This window comes from Schistosoma haematobium, chromosome ZW, assembly GCF_000699445.3.
Source record: "Schistosoma haematobium chromosome ZW, whole genome shotgun sequence".
NCBI lineage: Eukaryota > Metazoa > Platyhelminthes > Trematoda > Strigeidida > Schistosomatidae > Schistosoma > Schistosoma haematobium.
In genome coordinates this window covers 18,310,473-18,329,041 of record NC_067195.1, presented here as the reverse complement: position 1 = coordinate 18,329,041, position 18,569 = coordinate 18,310,473, and the positions used below count along the sequence as shown (strand labels likewise).

General features: G+C 34.7%; 1 protein-coding gene across 1 annotated transcript in view; it reads right to left on the bottom strand.

The window, feature by feature from the left end:
* The window catches only part of ANK2_3 (Ankyrin-2), a 105,663-nt gene extending 89,179 nt beyond the window's left edge, over window positions 1-16,484 (bottom strand). Inside the window, exons 1-5 of the mRNA XM_051210588.1 lie at window positions 16,421-16,484; window positions 14,031-14,132; window positions 10,822-11,019; window positions 9,091-9,189; window positions 5,474-5,662 (exon numbers count right to left, since the gene is read on the bottom strand). Coding sequence (XP_051070594.1) covers window positions 5,474-5,662; window positions 9,091-9,189; window positions 10,822-11,019; window positions 14,031-14,132; window positions 16,421-16,462 — 630 coding nt within the window. The 5' untranslated portion in view covers window positions 16,463-16,484. The remainder of the gene's footprint in view (window positions 1-5,473; window positions 5,663-9,090; window positions 9,190-10,821; window positions 11,020-14,030; window positions 14,133-16,420) is intronic.
* Window positions 16,485-18,569: the final 2,085 nt, after the last annotated feature.

The window sequence follows — 18,569 nt, the reverse complement described above, 5'->3', positions numbered from 1 at the left end:
ACCATAAGGTCCTAAACATCGGGATGAATTAAGAGACTGGAGACATTTTCGGACATCAGTTTCAGTGAAACTATTAACACAGCTATTCTTTAAACCTGTGGATGAATGGAGCATTAAATAAGATGACTGACGTACGAAAGACTTATTTAAGTCACAAACATTCAGTTGGTTATCATTCCTAATCTGTCTGTCACCTGTAATTTCTTTGAAGTTTCCACATACTTGGAGAGTTTTTGAGTAAACATAGAGTTGAGACGCCTAATCTCTAGGTTTATCAGACCATTTAGCTTACGAGCTTCATTAGAGTTTTTCTCCTTTTACATTCTTTCTTTCAATCTCCGTAGTCGTTTTAGTTGTGAAGATGTGAGTCGATCAAAACTTACAAAAATGATACTAGACAGTCGTCCTGTAAATCAACGAACCAAGATTCTTGAATAGTGATGACACCACAATTACGATACATATTTTGAATTAGTAGGAAATGAAGATAGTCCACTTTGTTGATTAGTGATCGGCAGTTAGAATTTAGCAGCTCGGGAATCGACATATGATTAATGGTCATTCTCTTTAACCCATATTGCCAACCACCACGATGTCTTTTATAGTACTTCTTTGTAACTTGTGCAGCGAAAGGTCGTAGGCTTTTCATAAACGCGCCTGTATAGGTTATGCGATTAATGGACATAATGAGACGTTAAAAACAAAATGAAAAAACAGATAACTTGTTGAAACAATTAGATGGCAGAAAAAAGTAACCCAGATATTCAAGCAGGTGTCCGTACATATATATAAACATAGGTCATATTTTTTTAAAGGAAAAACAAAGCCCAAAAATATGGTGATAGTCGTAGGTAAATACATAACATCAAGTTACAATGAACAATAGTCATAAAAGCTTTCCATTAAGTCGAATACACCCATTAGGTCAAAGAACAATTAGTTTGGAAATCCATACAAGAACTTAAATATTACAATCGCACATACATGTGACAAATTAAGACCCGAACAACAAGCTAGAAGTTTAAGAGTTGATTTTATGGGATCTTGTTTAGTTTGTTAGTTATATTCGCTACAGAAGCACTGAATAGCGGCTCCACCCTAATGTAGGACTCTCAAAAGTATGCCCCTCGGCTTTTTCAATGGTAACCTAAGGTCATCTAACGACGAATATCACATAAAAATTGTGTTTGTAAGAATATTAAACCAGTTTCAAGCGAATAACCATGAATGTCATTAAACCAAAAACTCAAAGTAAAAATCACATACTGATAATCAAGAAATCTAAATAGGAAAATAATATGGAAGACAACTATGGAAAAATGAAATCGCTAAAAAGGATTATTTTGTTCTATTAAGAACTTAGGGAATGTAGAAAGTATGCAGGATTGACAGTAAACTTGGCCAAATGACTATAGTTCATGAAATTCTTTTAAGAACTGAATAAAAATTGTTACTTTTCATCATTCGATTACGTGATAAATTATTTTAGTTTCCATAATAAATTTATTCCTTCTATTCTCGCATCTTTCCTAAACTTTAATCACCTTTCGCTTATAATCTATCCCATGTTACGGTTGCTATCATGTAAATTCGACATCGATTTTCATTATCTAGAAACGTGTCTCTATGTCTTCCGGGATTCTCACATATGGTAAAATATAAATATTCATCCACTTTACAATTCTTTCAACTTCATAAAATGATATAAAGTACACACTGTACATAATTATTACTACTATTGTTTCTAGTTTGTAAGTAGCTGAAAAGAAACCATACTAAGTAAATAAAATCATTTTATTCTCCTACATTTACTGTTCTTAGTTTAGTCAAATTTATCACTGGAGAAAATCTCATAAAATTGAATGCTTTTAAAAAACCTAGTCATTGTTAAATCTGGTACAAGGTTACTACCGCTTCAATTGCTATAATATATTACCAAGACAAATGGCAAAGAGAAAAATAATAATAAATATAGTACTAGTGGTAATAAAAATGAATATACAGAATAATTTTAAAGATAATAACAAGTGAGATTGTGCCACAGACTGATTTGGAACCACATTACTTAAGGTCTTCAATCGTTGATTATGATTGCCGTACAAACATCACTAAAACTAGATAGTTTGTATGGTCCAGATCAACGGTCAACAACTATATGGACCAATGACGTGTTTTGGCTCTGCCTAACTTTCTGTTAGCTTAGTCCTACTCCAGCACGTTCAACGTGTTTGAAGAAATTATTCAAGATTCCAGTCTGGTAATAAACCCCAAACCCAAGTTGATTGTCGGTCGAGATTTATCGACAAAGCGTACCTGCAATCATGATGGAACGAATGGTTTGCGCGGCGTTCGAACCAACATTACACAGTAACAAATAACACGACATCTATGTTTAGGAGGTTCAGGTGACTATTTTCAAACTTTTAACATCGAATCACTAAGACTAGTAGTCAAACTGCAACTTGATCAGCACTACATACATGACACTGGTTACTATTAAGTGATCAATCAATAAAACGACTATATTTTTGTTGTTTCTGCTAGGTTTTCTTCAGTCAAATCATAAATTTAAAATGGTATTAAAATATTAGTCAGAGAGAGGACTTTCTGAAATCACATTTGTATTTCTTTTAAAAATCCATTTTAAACATTCCTCTATAAGGCTTAATTAGATATTTTATACTTGGTGTAATTTTGATTTTACACTTCACTAGCAAACTTGATGTAACACAATGTGCAAGTTTAGATTTACGTAATCTAACTTCAAGTTACAATTTGTGAGCTTTAGTGATAATTTCTCTGAACATAGTGAGATTTGAACTTGGAATTGTTAAACTACCATTTACTATTCATATACTTACTGTTTTCATTATTAGTCTTGACGTGTGCCATACATTCCTCATAATTATTTTAATACTAAGAACAGATCATTATTATGATGTAATGAATAAGATAGAAGTGTGAATTATTAGCAACTAATCTAATGATCGAATAGCTGGTATGAAGAAGCAAAGCATTAATTCTATTGCAAATGAATGATATGAGTCCTCCCACCATCGATCTGTAAAATGACTTCGAATCAGTTTACCTTTACATCCATTAACCTTTTTCACATTAGCGTGTTATCTTTTTACACGAAATAACCTATTTTCCTGGACGATCACCTTGTTATCTCATATCAGTTCAGTTGGGAGCTTTATATCAATGATTCGGCCGCCCGAGCAGTTATCATTATGTCATGTGGTATTATTGCATCCCATCTATCGGTCTTATCATTGGATTCATTCATTCAAACAACCGAAAACCCGATCATCAAATCATAAAAAAACTTAACTTCATAACAATGATGTTTTTGCAGTCACAAATAATAGTTCTGTTGAGAAAAAGAAACGTAACTGATTACCTTAATTAAAATCTAAATACTGTGGTGTAGACCATTTCTACTCGTATAAACTAGTTGCTTAATACGATGTTAATGTCATGAACCTATTCCAAACGAACCTATATCTTATAATATTGAGAGAAACAATAGACAATATAACAAGAGGTAGTGGGGAAGAATAACCTAAAAAATCTTAGGAATAGAAGGAAGCAATATGAAGAAAAAACGCTTATAGAAGGTGATTGAGACTAGAAACGATAAAGTTAACACAGCAACCAATTTCAGCCATATAACTGGTTCCTGCTCTATCATTTATTTAATTTGACACAACTTGATATTTTCCTGTTATTGATGCCACACACCGAGACATAGGTGCATCCAGCTGACGAGTCCTGAATAGGACGAAAAGTATTTTCAATATTCCACACCTAGTTGCCAACCAACTTTAGAAAAATTCGATTTTTAATTTAACTTAATAGCCAAGAGTATAAGTTTATTTGCTCAGATTTAAGTCACAAAATTCCTCTCAGGTCAACTGACACACTATCTTGGTTCACCTACAGCAAATTAGACAGAAACGGAGGTTAAACCTGAGAGCTGATTATGCACCAGCCAGTATATCGATCTAGAAATTCCTTGAAAAGACTACACGTCATGAAATGAATCAAATTCTTTAATACACCACCAAATCGAACAAAAACATTAGTAAACGATTATGCAATAACACCAAACGTAAATCCAAAAAGTAAAGTAATCACTTTGCAAAAGAAAGCCAGAAATTAAAAGTAATTTCAATACAATTAGAAATGTATCATAGACGTGACTCCCAAACCAAACAGTTTTATAGTAGATAGGGACAAATGATAATAATCACATTAACTATAATTCACCGGATATTCCTCATATAAATTTCAATGTAATATAATGTGTAACCAGCTTTGAGTTATGCGTTCCGTGTATGAATAATGCTATTGTCTAGAGTGAAAGTAAACAGAGTCGGATTTTAATTTCCCATCTAGTGATTTATACCCATTAAGGTATGGCTTTATTTTTGATGTAGTTATTATCAATGTTATCGATTGTATAGTTTTACATTAAAAGTGAAATATACAGACAGAATGAATTTTACACGAGAACTTGGTCAGAAAAAGTTTCTACACAGAAGACACTTTTTTAATAATTATTACACAGTAAGAATATCAATCGATACTGGACAACAAAACTGTTTACAAAAAGCATTTCGTATCATTAAAAATCCATCTGTCAAAATTTAGTAAAGTGGAATTGTGCATGCATTGTCTAGATAATCACAGACACAGAAAAATAGTAGCTAGTTCAATCAGCTAACAGTCTCTGAAACTGAGTTTATTATTGTAAGCCAATAATATATGTAAGAAATTATTTTATTTGCTTTACATTACCACTGAATTTACATATTTAGCAAAAAAATCACAATGGTAAAGAAATTCCTTTTTTTAATTGAAGTTAATTTTTTTTAATGGACAGAAAACTGTGTTGTCCACATTAGACTATTTGATAAGTGTGCAAGACAACATAAAGATAGTTTACGTCAAAGACTGTGATATGCCGGACAGTCGTTAAGACCTAACTTAAAACTAATCAAAAGTCGGGCATCCAGCCCAATCAGTGATTAAATCCAAGGTCGCAAAGCCTCGTGGCTAACGTGATGACCTTACAGTACTGACTCGAAAGCAAAAGGCCTATATTATTTTGAAGTTCAATTCGCGATGTAGCATGATAATCATCAGTAAGTAGCTGCATCACACATTACATTGTTAAACTCCACATGTCATAGCTTATCTGGAGAACTTTCTGGTTCTATTATTAAGTTGGCCACTAGTGACCACATTATAATCAATAAAGTTGGGGGAGTTCGTGAAGAGTTATTCGCTATATGTACTCGAATACTTATTAGGATGTATGGGGAAGTTATAAAATGTAAGCTACATGTAGCTCATTTACTTCAGGTTGCATCTTAACAGTATCAAAACCAAGATTAGAAATCAAGCTCTTCCAGCTCTTGTACGTGAATTTTTAATTAAATTCTGAAAAGAAAACAGTAAAACTCACTTGAGATTGATGATTCACATTAACTTCTGCATTGTTCAATAACAAACTCACAGCATTTGCATCATCTTTTCGTGCTGCAATATGTAGAGCTGGCATGCCACCTCGACTACGTGAATCTCTTTCTAGAAGATGTGCCACAACACGATCATGTCCTTGTTGTAAGGCTACTGCTAAAGGAGTGAAACCATCCTGTAGAAGAAAAAAATGAGAACGAACAACAATACAATCGATCTCAGTTATTACAACACAGAAGTGACTGATAAGGGAATTTAGTGGACGAGTAATCTTTCATTTTAAACAGAATGGAATATTCACTTATGTTGTTTTAGTAATCCGTCGTCGCGTTCACCTTTTCCTAATTAGTCGCTTTAATGTAATTCACTAGCCAAGTACCCATTTATGTATTTGGCATTGAAGAGCATTATGTGAGGGGCTAGAAATGCTGCGTAACTGCTTAAACTGACGTAGATGGGAGCAAGTTTGATCCTGTGACTCATTGATTGAAATGCAACTAGTTTAACTATTAACTACCGCTGTACCACTTTACCTACTGACATTTTATTTTGTTATACGTATTCAACGGTTAATAACAGGTTATATATATGGTAGAAGTGTATCAAAGCCTGGTTGTAAAAACCCTGTCTCCCTGTAATGTGTGTGCCCTTTCAAGGCGTTTTTAGAGATTTGATGTGCATATTACCAACTGCGAAAACATTGCAATCAATCTTCATGTTTTAGGTTTATTTAGGCTTGGTAATTACAAATAATAACTATGTACTGACGCGCTGTTATAAAAGGCCTACGATTACATGTGACGTGAAATATCAGAAAACAGAAACCCTGAAGTTGTGAGAATTTTCTCTTCACTATCTATCCTGTGTAAAAACAAGAGACGAATATATTGTGGTTCATGCATCTTATATACAATAGGTGGAAAAATATATTGGTAGCAGCTATTCTGATAGAAAACTCATGATTTAAGATGGGTGGCAGATACTAACGATTAAAAAGCTTTATTAATGGTACTTTCAAATAATTGCAATGGGAATATAAGCTAAACAGAAACTGTTATATCAGAACGAAGATTGAAGGAATGGTGACCCCTAAAACTGATTTACGGATAATTTTTATATGTAGTCTTATTACATAATTATTAGGTAACTAGATTATATCTAAGCATTCCGTCTATCTTAAGCTTTCGGTTTACTCATAAACTACTGTCATACGAATTACTAATCCTAGTTTCTTGCATGTCTCACAGTTTTCCCCCTATTCACAACCACTTTTGACTTGTTTATGTATAATTGTTATTTTTCATTTTATAATATTGTGCGGTTCGATATGTCTGCATATAAACCACGTCCGTTTGAAATATCGATATAGTTGAAACTGGTTGCTATTCCTGGACTAAAGGTAGGGCACAAAGTGCTTGCGAATAACAGACTGATGGCAACTTAGCTGCATACGCTTAAGGACAATAGTACTGCTCAGGTGTGTAATATGCTATAGAGGAAATGGTAGACGCTGAAATAGAGAAAAATTGGAATAAGTATCTGATTGGTGACTTGGAACGAAATATTGGTCAGTGGTCCTTATGAAATGACAAAGAATTGTTGCAATATTACGAAAATTAGTGATAGGAATTCTTTACTAAAAGAAAAATTGTTAGTGTTGAATTACATTGGTTACTATTAGCATCACTACTAATATTCTAGTCTAATAAAATTTAAGGGATGTTTCCGTACATCAATCAATAGGTCAAATATCAACTTATAAAAATCAAAATAATGCAGACAAAAAACATCTGTGCAAGATAATGAATAGGAGTGTTAGGGATGATTCGTTTGTTCAAATCAAGGTATAAGATAAAACCAGAAAAATGCATAACTGTCCAAGAAAATATGGAAGAAATGATTGATTTCAAAGTCAACTTTTCTGTAGTAATAACAACAATAATAATAATAAATCTAACCAATGTGCGACAGAGAATTTCAGCTAATATTTCCCTAAAATTTATATTTACATACAAGCAATAAATTCTACACTAGTTTATATACCTTTGAAGTAAATGACTTTAAATCGGTAATATTTAACACATGAACATTCTTATATGATCATATATAATAGGCATTTTCTTTAAGAAAAAAAGAATCATAACATCTTTCATCAGTGGTTATTGACTTTTGGTTGGTCTCATGACAACAAAAATATTAAAAATTAGGTGAAAGGAAACCGATATTATTTATCTGCCGAAACGCCGCTTACTTTATTCGGCCTCTTCCTAATAAATGATGAGAACAAAATACCATTGAACAAACTTACTGACTACAGTTTAAATTAATGGGAAAAGGTATGAATGATGTTAATCACAGTAGTAATAATAAACAAGAATTACACATTTCTTCTCTTATGCTTTAACTCACTGCACTCTTAATCTAAGTAAGAATTGAATCAGTTTGTTATAGCACTACTGGAAATCTCAGATAATTGTGGGAATGTTCAGTTTTTTTATGCACAATTTCAGAAGTGTGTGAGGAAAAGACGAGAACTTAATATGAAAAGTATGTAGACCATTGGGTAGACAACAAATATTTCAAAAGTTAAGAGGTGAACAAGTGTAAGATTATGTTTGATTTAAATGTAATCGTCACTCAGTTAAACTCTCCATTATTTCAGTGAGATCCCCACTTGACTTTTGAATCAATTCAGAAATTTTTCAACTTATTATGACATTTATCTACATTAATTGTGTGAAGTTTGCTCGGTATGACAAACTTTGAATGATTGTGATTAAATATTTGTATAAATGAGTGTAGCCAAATAATTAATAATCTTGCGTCTCTCTCTTCCTCATTTTATCTCTAGTTAATGGGTAGAAAAAAGGATGGGAAGTAGTCTAGTTCATTGTCATTGACGTTGAGGTTGGAAATTACACAACATAATTCTAAAAGAAAGATCAATCAATATGACAAAGCCAATAATATATTATCTAATAGTGAACTACATTGTGACATGGGATGGAGAATGGTAGTCTGCAGTCTACGCTTCATTGGGAGTAACAGGCGTAAGTAAGTAAGTACATTGTAACATATAAGTTACAATTATATGACAACAATGCGCATCGATCAGCAAACGCTAATATGAGACATACTATCCAGCTGCTGGGATGGAAATCAATGAAACAGATTTTGAATCTAGTAAGTTAAACTAATCCAACGCATTTATTAAGTACAAGTTTATTTAGCCTCGAGTTAAACTGTTACTATGATGATTAATTAGTAATGTAACATGCCTGCCAAAGACCAATTGAGTGGAATGGAATTCTAACCAACAGCAAACCATTAGATGGAATACTTAGATATTTCAAACCAATGGTTTAGACATGACTTTAGGAGCTACCGGATCCACAGTTTCCTATTGCAACAATAATAATAACGATTGAAATATGACCGGATTCTTTAGCACAAACTAATTACATTACACGAAATACTTTCACAAAAATAGAAAAGAAAATTCTATTATCCCAGCAAACAAAAATTCCCATATTTCTATAACACAAAAAAATAATTGGAAGCTTTTTTAGCAGTAAAAAATCATTTTAAAAAACAAAGATTTACTTCAGTAGTTAATGCTTGGTTTGCACCACGTTGAAGTAGAAGATCAACTACATTAAGATGATTTTCTTGAGCAGCCATATACAATGGGGTAAATCCAATCTACAATTCAACATTTGAAAAAGAAATAAACAAATTCATGAACACTTAATAATGGGGGTTTTATGTAGATTCTGTACAACTTGAAGTTGGTTGCTACAATGAACTGACAGCAGACGGAAAGATCTACTGAAAAGTACAAAGCACCAGACAGCTATTTCATTGGCGTTTATGACTTCTGGATAATGCGTGCGCACGCATTCACGATCTGATAAAGAATTCAAATCAGAAAACTCAGGTTACCAGTGAGCACAAAACCATTAAGCTATTAAGTAAAAATTGGATAAACCCAATCTTTGACTAAAATCAACTTGTGATACACAACAGCGTATAAGAAAGTCATCGGAGAATAGCTGTTGCATCACACTTGACTGATCACATAAGTCATGGCTTCTCGACAGAACTTCAAGAAATCTTTCTCAAAAAGTCATACAATTATTGATTACTGGTGTTTCTTATAGTTTGAAGGGAGTTTTCATCAAGAACTATTAGTAAGTCAAATAATGACGATCAAACCGACCAACAACATTCAGAGTTAGAATGAGTAACTCCTAAATAGTATCTGATTTACAGATAGAATCTAGTGTTCAAATACAAATATCATGAATAAATATATTTCGTCAAACTGACATTCCATTTCAGTAATATGAGAGTAGCCATGTAATCGGTTTGTATGGCGAGTTAATAACGTATAACATGGTGTGTGTAAATAAAAATGTACTGATATATGCGTATAACGATTCGCGTATCTGACTTAGAGCCACACTTCAAATGGAAAGTAATATTGTCCCAGCACCAAATTAGGAACTGAGGAGATCTGTTTAAACACGAGTGTTCTAACCAAGTGACCACCCTGTATAAATAAACGTAAGTCAGGAGTTATGCGTAAATTTGCTTTTTAAACCGTAACCTACGCAAGTTCTTTGTTGGTTGATATCTTACAAATGAATTGAAACATGTCTTTACGCAACCGAGCTGGAAAATTTAGTTATAAATTCTAGAAACATCGACAACAAGCTACCTACAGAAACTAATAATAATCAGTTTTATCATTTATAAATAAACAGTAATTAGTGAAAGTAGGGTTCTACACTGATTCAGTATTCAGAAGCGTATAACGTTAATTACTTCTGAACTGAACAAAGGAATTATGAAGCACATGAAAAAAGTTATCCATGAGTCCATAAAGTGGTGATCAGAAGTCGACACTATCAGATCAGTACAAGGAAAACGAAAAGAATACACTTAGGTAACCATCTTTGTTACATGCATAAAACATATCTTGTAACTTATGAATAATTACTTAAATGGTAAACAAGTTCATTCATGAAAAAAATAGTTTAGATTGAACAATGTAATAAAAGACTATATTCTAAGCTAAACCATAGATTTTACAGTGCATCAATATTAAAAATAGTTGGTGGTAAACCTGACTGATAAATGTCACAACATAACTAAACTGGCGTCGATTAGCTACAATTAAGTTACTCTTCGATGAAAAATGAGTTCCTGAGAAATCTATTAATTCGACAAATTTTATTGTTCGCTTTCACGATAAAGTATGATGATAGCTAGTTTCTCCCAATACTCGCTAATTAGCTAATTAATTAATTAACCATTTCCGCTAAGACTTACAACTGACTGACGATTTATATTGGCACCAGCATCCAAAAGTAGCTTGACAACTTCGAAATGACCAGCTAAACTTGCGATATGAAGTGCTGTATTTCCTTTCTTAGTAGGAGCATCGAAATCTGCTCCACGTCGGAGTAGCTCATCGACAACATGAACATAACCTTCTTTTGAGGCTAAATGAAGTGCAGTAAGTCCAATCTGAAATATATTAAGCAGAAAAGAGTAATATAATTAGCAATCTAAAAAGGCTAAAATTAGATTAAATGATTGGTGAGAACAGTGAACCAGACAAACAGTAACCACACATACTTAAACTATTGATAGTTTTGATGTTTCAATGTATTTAGTCACTGATTTTAAAAAATCCTCACCATTCGAAAGTTTAAATACTGAATACGTTACATTACCATCTTTTTAGCTTTTACAGATGTTTCAATCTTATTAAAGATATTCATTACCAAAATTCATCAACCCAAACTGAATTTAAAAAAGGTAAGATAGAAGGATTAATGATTTCAGTACACAGCTTAAACGTCCGTTCCAACGAATTCCATTTGAGGATGAGTAGTAGTACCAATAGCTTTCATTGAAATGTGCGTCCAACAGACAAGTACATAAACTTGTACTTGGTACGCGTTTGCTACAGAATCGAACTCATATGCTCACGAACACTGTGACTGGTAGTTTATATAGATTGTAAATATATAGTTATAAGTTGAACCCGCAGTAATCACTAACTTTGTTCAGCTAATAAAACGACTAGCAAACTGTATATCAATCTTTAAAAAAATGAAAATATTTCCTATGAGTAGCATAATGTTTCTTGTATGGTGGATATAATAATAAAATCAGCAGTAGTTACTCAGTAACCAAATACTAAAACTAAAAAATCACGAATACATAAAAATCCATGAGTAAACCAAATCAATTGATTTCACTTGGAGCCCTTCTAGGGTTACTGACGGCCCAGAACTCGGATAAAGGAGAAAGGTTGGACACGGGGTCAGCAAACCCATCCTATAAAAGGCAATTTTGCTAAGAAGACGCTAATTAGAGAAAAATCCTTGAAACCACCCAAGCTTTGTCCTGACAGTTGTTATGACGCCATGTTGTGAAAGCCGAGATTCTTCAAAAATCATGAGGTCGATACCCCTTCTAACAACCAGAGCAACAATTAACATAAGTATATAGAATATCCACACAATCAGACAGACCGATAAGACCATTCAAATAGCTGCAGAAATGAAAAACATACAAACTGTTGGTACTCGAAATAAGTGAAGGCCATTTGATGGAAGCTGGACAGAAAAGATTAGCTTTGAGAGAAGTTCTGTCGCACTCTAGTCATGAAGAAGATGAAGCTTCGTACACACAAGAAGTTGCACTGACACCCTCCGAAGAAGCACGATAAGCACTTATAGGATAGCAATCTCATGAATCCAGGATCAACAAAGTGTCCTACAAAACAAAGAGGAAGGCTATTATGATGAACGTTATCCAGTGCGATGCACCCACCAATGAAAACAATGAAGATGATTAAGATCAACTTTACAAGAGGCTGCAGTCCATTGTAGAATAGTGCCCAGGATATGACCTGAACGTCCTGATGGAAGACCTAAACTCCAAGGTCGGAATGGACACAATCGGGTATGAAGACATCATGGGACGACATGTATTCGCAGAAAGGAATCAGAGTGGTGAGAGATTTGCAAATCTATGTGCCTTCGACAAAACGGTTACAGATGGCATCATATTCCCGCATAAACGCATACGCTAAGTTACATGGGTTTCATGAAGGATGTAGGAAAAAGGCAAGAAACTGATATAGCTCCAGATCAGCACAGTGGTGGCCAAGCTAAACCTGGAACTTAAAAAGTGCTGGACAACTGCACAAACAGCATTACAAATGTCTAATACAACTTTTCTTTCAGATTCTGATAGACTCAATCAATTCAACCCTGTTCAAGAGCATTAAAACTTGCAAGCAGAAGTACGTGGAAGATCTAGTAATCAAAGCGGAAAGACCTGCAAGAGAAGGAAATATGAAACAACTTTACATTACAACGAAAAAACTACCTAGGGAATTTGGTGAAAGAGAGCGACCAGTCAAGAACAAAGAAACCAAGCCAATCGCTGAGATCTAAGAGCAGCGGAACAGGTGGCTAGAGCACCTCAAAGAACTCTTGAGTAGATCAGCTCCACTGAACACCTTGGACATCGATATACCCCACAGAACTTACTGTAGATGTTATCCCACCAATAATCGGAGAAATTAGCGTATCCATCAGATAAATCAAGAATGGGGAAGCAGCAGGACCAGACAACACACCAGCTGAAGCACTTAAGTCAGACATAGAGGTAACTACAAACATGCTCTACGCTCTCTTCAGAAAGATTTCGAAGGAAAAACACTTATCAACAGACCGGGAAGGATACCAAAGGAGAGAGGTTTTAGTGTGAGAATTAAAGGGATATCACACTATTATCAGTGCCAGGGAAATTTGTCGACCATCATCAAAAAATTGCGAGTATTTATAAACAGTTGTCCGTGCAAGACACTCCAGGTCCGTTGGTCGGGTATCATCAGCAACAACCTACTGTGACAGACAAATAACCAGCCTTCACTTGAAGAGGAAATTAAGGTAAGACGCTAGAGGTGGGTGAGACATACATTGAGCAAATCAACAAATTACATCATGAGGCAAGTTAAAACTTCGAGTTCTGAAGGCCAAAGGAAATGTGACAGGCCAAAGAATGCATTGTGTCAGGAATTGAAGGTAGACATGTGAACGAACAGCACTTGACAACAACTGGAAAGGAGATTAAGGAACACGATAGGTTGGAGAATCCTAGTCGATAGCCTATGCTACACGAGGGGTAGCATGCACAATATATAATAAACCAAGTTACGTGTAAAGCGGTGAGGACCCTGAACTCAATACATAAAACCCAAGTGCTAGAACAAGTTGTAATTTTGCCTTAGCTTGTGATAAAACTTACATCTTGACATTGGTTGCATAAACAAATAGCATACAGTAAGTAGTTCACAGCAAGTGAACTTATCTAAAATGAGCCGATATTTTAATCTAGAAGTTAAATGCTTAGTCTAATTTGATTTCATTAACGTAGAGAACGATTAACCGATTCCGTCCAAATTTTAATTTTATGAAGATTTGATACCGTTATCAATATTAAATCTATATACTTACCGAGTTGGATAAATTGATGTGTACACCAGCGTTCAAAAGTTCTACAACTTTTGACAGATCTCCAGCGCGAGCTGCACGTAAGAAGTTCTGCTCAGTTTCGTTCTGTAAAGAAACAAATGGATAGTAGGTTTACCAGAATACTTGGTGTGAACCGAAATGTTTAGCAACCTTAAAAATTCCCACTTCCCAATTTGATCTACAGAAAATTCACATCTCATTACAAAAAAATTACTACGGCAAAAATTTAAAAATCGAATGGACGCAACAGCACACCACTAGAAAAACTACCAATATGTCGACAAACATCCCTAAACATGATAATATCAATTTTATCCGACACCATCTCCACTTATTAATTTACAGTATAACAGTACAAAAACACCTATAATTTAATTGATGTGTAGTAACTGCAGAACGCGGGAGCACAGACAAAATGTGTTACCTTTTTTGACACAACCCCTAACTAAATTGTCTCAGAAGGATTCTGTATGAGTGATCCGAAGTCAGATTTCCTAAACAACAATCTAAAGTTGTGTCGTGTAACATTCAAGACGAGTTTATTAAGAATTATACTTCAGTCATTCATAGATATTATTTTCACCAAAATAAAATGCTTAGAATATGGCCCAGTAACAAAATTAGCACACGTATAAAACCCTAGATGGACCAATATATGACAAGTATAGTCAATTCAAATATGACTACCCTGGTTAGACAAAGCATATTTCAAGCGAACATTTAGGAGTGACAGTTCTACAAACTAGTTATTCAACGGCAAATGCGAATGAGCCATCAGGAAGATATGGTGGGAAACGTATATCTTTACGTTTTATGTTATAACCAGATGCAACAAAGTGAATTTCGGCAGACAAAAATTGGTAAGACTATAATTTATGGACGACCTTTAAGCAACGCTAAAATGACCTCGGAATGTCCACCTGCTCACCGTGGTTAAATGAGGGTTATAAATTAGTGCGAGGAATTGGGATTAGGATTTACAATTTGATGTTAGGGTTACGAACTGACATCAGCTATAATACTAAAATGGTATTTAACCAAATGGATGAATTAATTTCGCACCAAAATCCAAGTCCTGCTATCTTAAATGCCATTGGTTTGTCTATAAATGATAGTCTCACCCAAAAATTAAATAAACTTGGTTGCAAAAAACTTAAGTGCCAAAATAATTCAAGGAGATATGAAAGTCAAACATGAAGCGTTAAGAAGACGAGGGATTACAAAACTATTAAACTAAGTAACGGAAAGTCTTCAGCCTGAATCTACCTAACTTAAGGCTAGATAATTAGTATATGACATTAAGTTAGGTCTACAGTGAATGAAACCTGATGACTGTAAGTGAAAGAGTCAAAAATCCATTTACAAGATTTTAGTCGGTGTTAACCTATATGATGAAACCATAGTGATAAATGTTGCAAGACATCTAGCAATAAATGAAGTGGTTGGTTGGTTTATGAACCGAGATAATTAGGTGTTCCTTATGTCGATCTACCTTTTACATTAATGGACTGGCTAAAACTGAGTTAACAAGAGGGTGGTGATAAGATGACAGTGAATTTACTTTCCTTTTAATCAGGTCATCTAGGTGCCCATGAGACCATCACAACTGAGAGTTGGAGACAAATTTACAGTGTAGAACCAACTTTTTATCTTTATCGAAGTAATGAACACGGTACTATTTCAAACTCTTTACCTTTCGTACGTTTCTTTTAATTTTTATTTCGATTTACTTTACCTCTATTAGTATTAAAGTTGTTATTTATGGCTAAGTGCTGACCGTACTTTGCAGTCATCGTTAGATATGGCAAATTGGAAAGCAGTCGTGCTGTTCACAGAATACCTTCCAATAACGTTTACTTCGGTAAAACTTGACCACAAACCACTGAGGACAGAAAATACAGATCGTATTTGTCAATATGATACTGTTACGTCATCAACCTAATCAGTGAATACATACAGTTCGCCTAGCTTCCGTGTTTCATAAGACTAGTTATTACACAGGTTGCGTAAGAACACACTTTCAAGCATTTCATGCAGAATATTCGGATGTCTTACGACAGAACATTGGGTAACTTCACAGAATGAATGTTACGGAGTAGTCAATCCAATAATGCCATATAGTAATCGATAGATACATTTTAGTGAAAATTCATCTTTTAAACCGAATTGTCTTTTGACAATAACTAGTCAATGGACCACATAGTACAACAAATCTGTATTTTGGACGTTAACAGCATATAAGGCTTCATGGTTAGCCGTCTCTAGCTTTTGGCTTATGAATGCAGATCCTTATACCTTAGAAACTTAAGGAATACATAGACAAAGGTAATAAAAAGTTTAGCAAACTACTAAGTGTCATGGGATTAACTCACCAACTGACTCGAAACCTTTTTACTATCACTGGACTTGGTCATGTCTCCCGAAGTTCAAATAATGCGGGATTAGGTCAAGCAGTAGATCATGGAGTTGGTTGATTAAAACGTCTTGGACCAATAACTATTTGACAAATGAATTTGCCAAGAACGCAAAATGAACTATATTTTAATCTGCCTTAGTGTGACCCATTCTGATGTACTTATAATCAATTTGACTTAAAAAAGACGTGAAGTCGCAAAAAAGTCTCCAAAATAAATCATTCTGTTAGTCGTAATTATTAATGCTGACCTCATTAGTTTTACTGGATACACCCCTTATCTAGGCACTCGGTCAAGCACCTGCACCTGATCATAATTGAGTATGCCGTGTCACACACTTCGCCCAGCAATCGGTTTGCTCAAATTACCTGTTTCTCAACAAATCGACCATCCTCCATATATATATTCGAACACCTCAATACAAGACTTCTTGTTCGACTGATATTCCGATTCTTGATTGGAACCGTGTTACGAACAACAATGTTGTGTCGCCACAAAAATCAGCGACGTTAATAGTGGTAGAGATGCAACAAGTATTCGGAATTTGACAATGGCTTAACCATTAACACTTTTTATAATCAAAATGTGCCAACCCTGTGCAATCAAAAGCCAGAAGCGAAGAGGTTTTAAGATATATTTGACAGAATATCGATATGTCGAGAAGCGATCAATCTAAGCTGGCTGGTGGTTGTGAGAGAAATGAAGCATGGCGTGCCCACTCGTAATCTGGTGCGGATGCATGACCGAGCCCTTCAGCTAGGTGAGTACATTAAAACTGATGCGGTCAGAATCAAATATCGAAGACTTACAGAGCCATTGATTTCGGGGGGTTATTTATCGTTCCAGACCATTACCCCCTAGTGGTGCAAAGACGACCCTAAGACGTGGCCAGCCAGAAGTTTAAACCCAACTAGTTTGTCGTTGGTAAACACTCTTCTGATACCTTGCAGTGTTCAGCAGCGTCTAGTTGCCTTTGCTCACTATAAGAAACCATGTGATACAGTACAGTAGTGTAAAACTGGTACAAACGGAAATTTCGATTCATCGTAAACTTCGCCGCTCTTTTCATGTATTGATTATAGGGATTTTTACAGGACGGCTGGAAAAGATGAAAAGGATATTCAAGTGCATGTCGAATTACACTCGTGCGTGAGCAAAAGGAAAATAAACTTATATACATGCGTTTCGTAAACATTCAACGGCGTGGTAAAGACTTTTACAAAGTGATTTTTTGCTTGTTTCTTATCGAAATGATGAGAATATACACATACAAGAGAGCATGTAGAATTATGGTCTGCTATGATATTAGTACTGCTCTAATAATAGACCTAATCCTAAACTTGTAGATTTGTCATGATATAACTGCCTAATCTATAAGACCTTACGTGGAAGTCACACCATCGACTACACCAACTCACTGTATCGTATCAATTACCAATACATGATGTAGAACAAGGTTAGGCTAGAGAAGGAGCAATATATTTAATATGAATAGAAGATATAAGGTAACATTCAGAGGGACCACGCCTGCATGGCCGAGCCATGCCATCCGATCAACTCCCATTCATTCAATTAACTGTTCCCGCCTTTTCCAACGCTAGGTATTTCTCCGCGTTAAATATTGAACATCTATTTTCCAAATAGTGTTGTGTTCAGCTTTGAAGATTGCGTGGTCATGGTCCAATGCCACTACAAGCATACTAACAACAACAAAATTTTGGTTTTGATTTTTTAAATAAAAAACTAACTATAAATATGAGCTTACTGAAAGTAACTTTCGTTTGTTGGACATAATAATGCGAAAAAATCGAGGCGAAACAAAATGTTATATAGTGTCACTCGAACAGTAATTATTTAAGTGTTCTGGAAACCCTGTTCTTCTTCCAAAACGCCTTATTTCTAGTTGGTTCTCGGATATCACCAAAATATCATCGTGATTGTTGATTATCGGGTGAAGTATCGTAATTGTGAGACTCGTTTCTTTCGATTGTACCGAAGGAGAATCAACGTGAATATGGTTTCCTTCTAAATACGCTGCTTCGAGTCGATCAGTGCTGATGCCATCGTTAGTTCTGTTTTGTCGATGATATAGTACTTAGGTTCACTC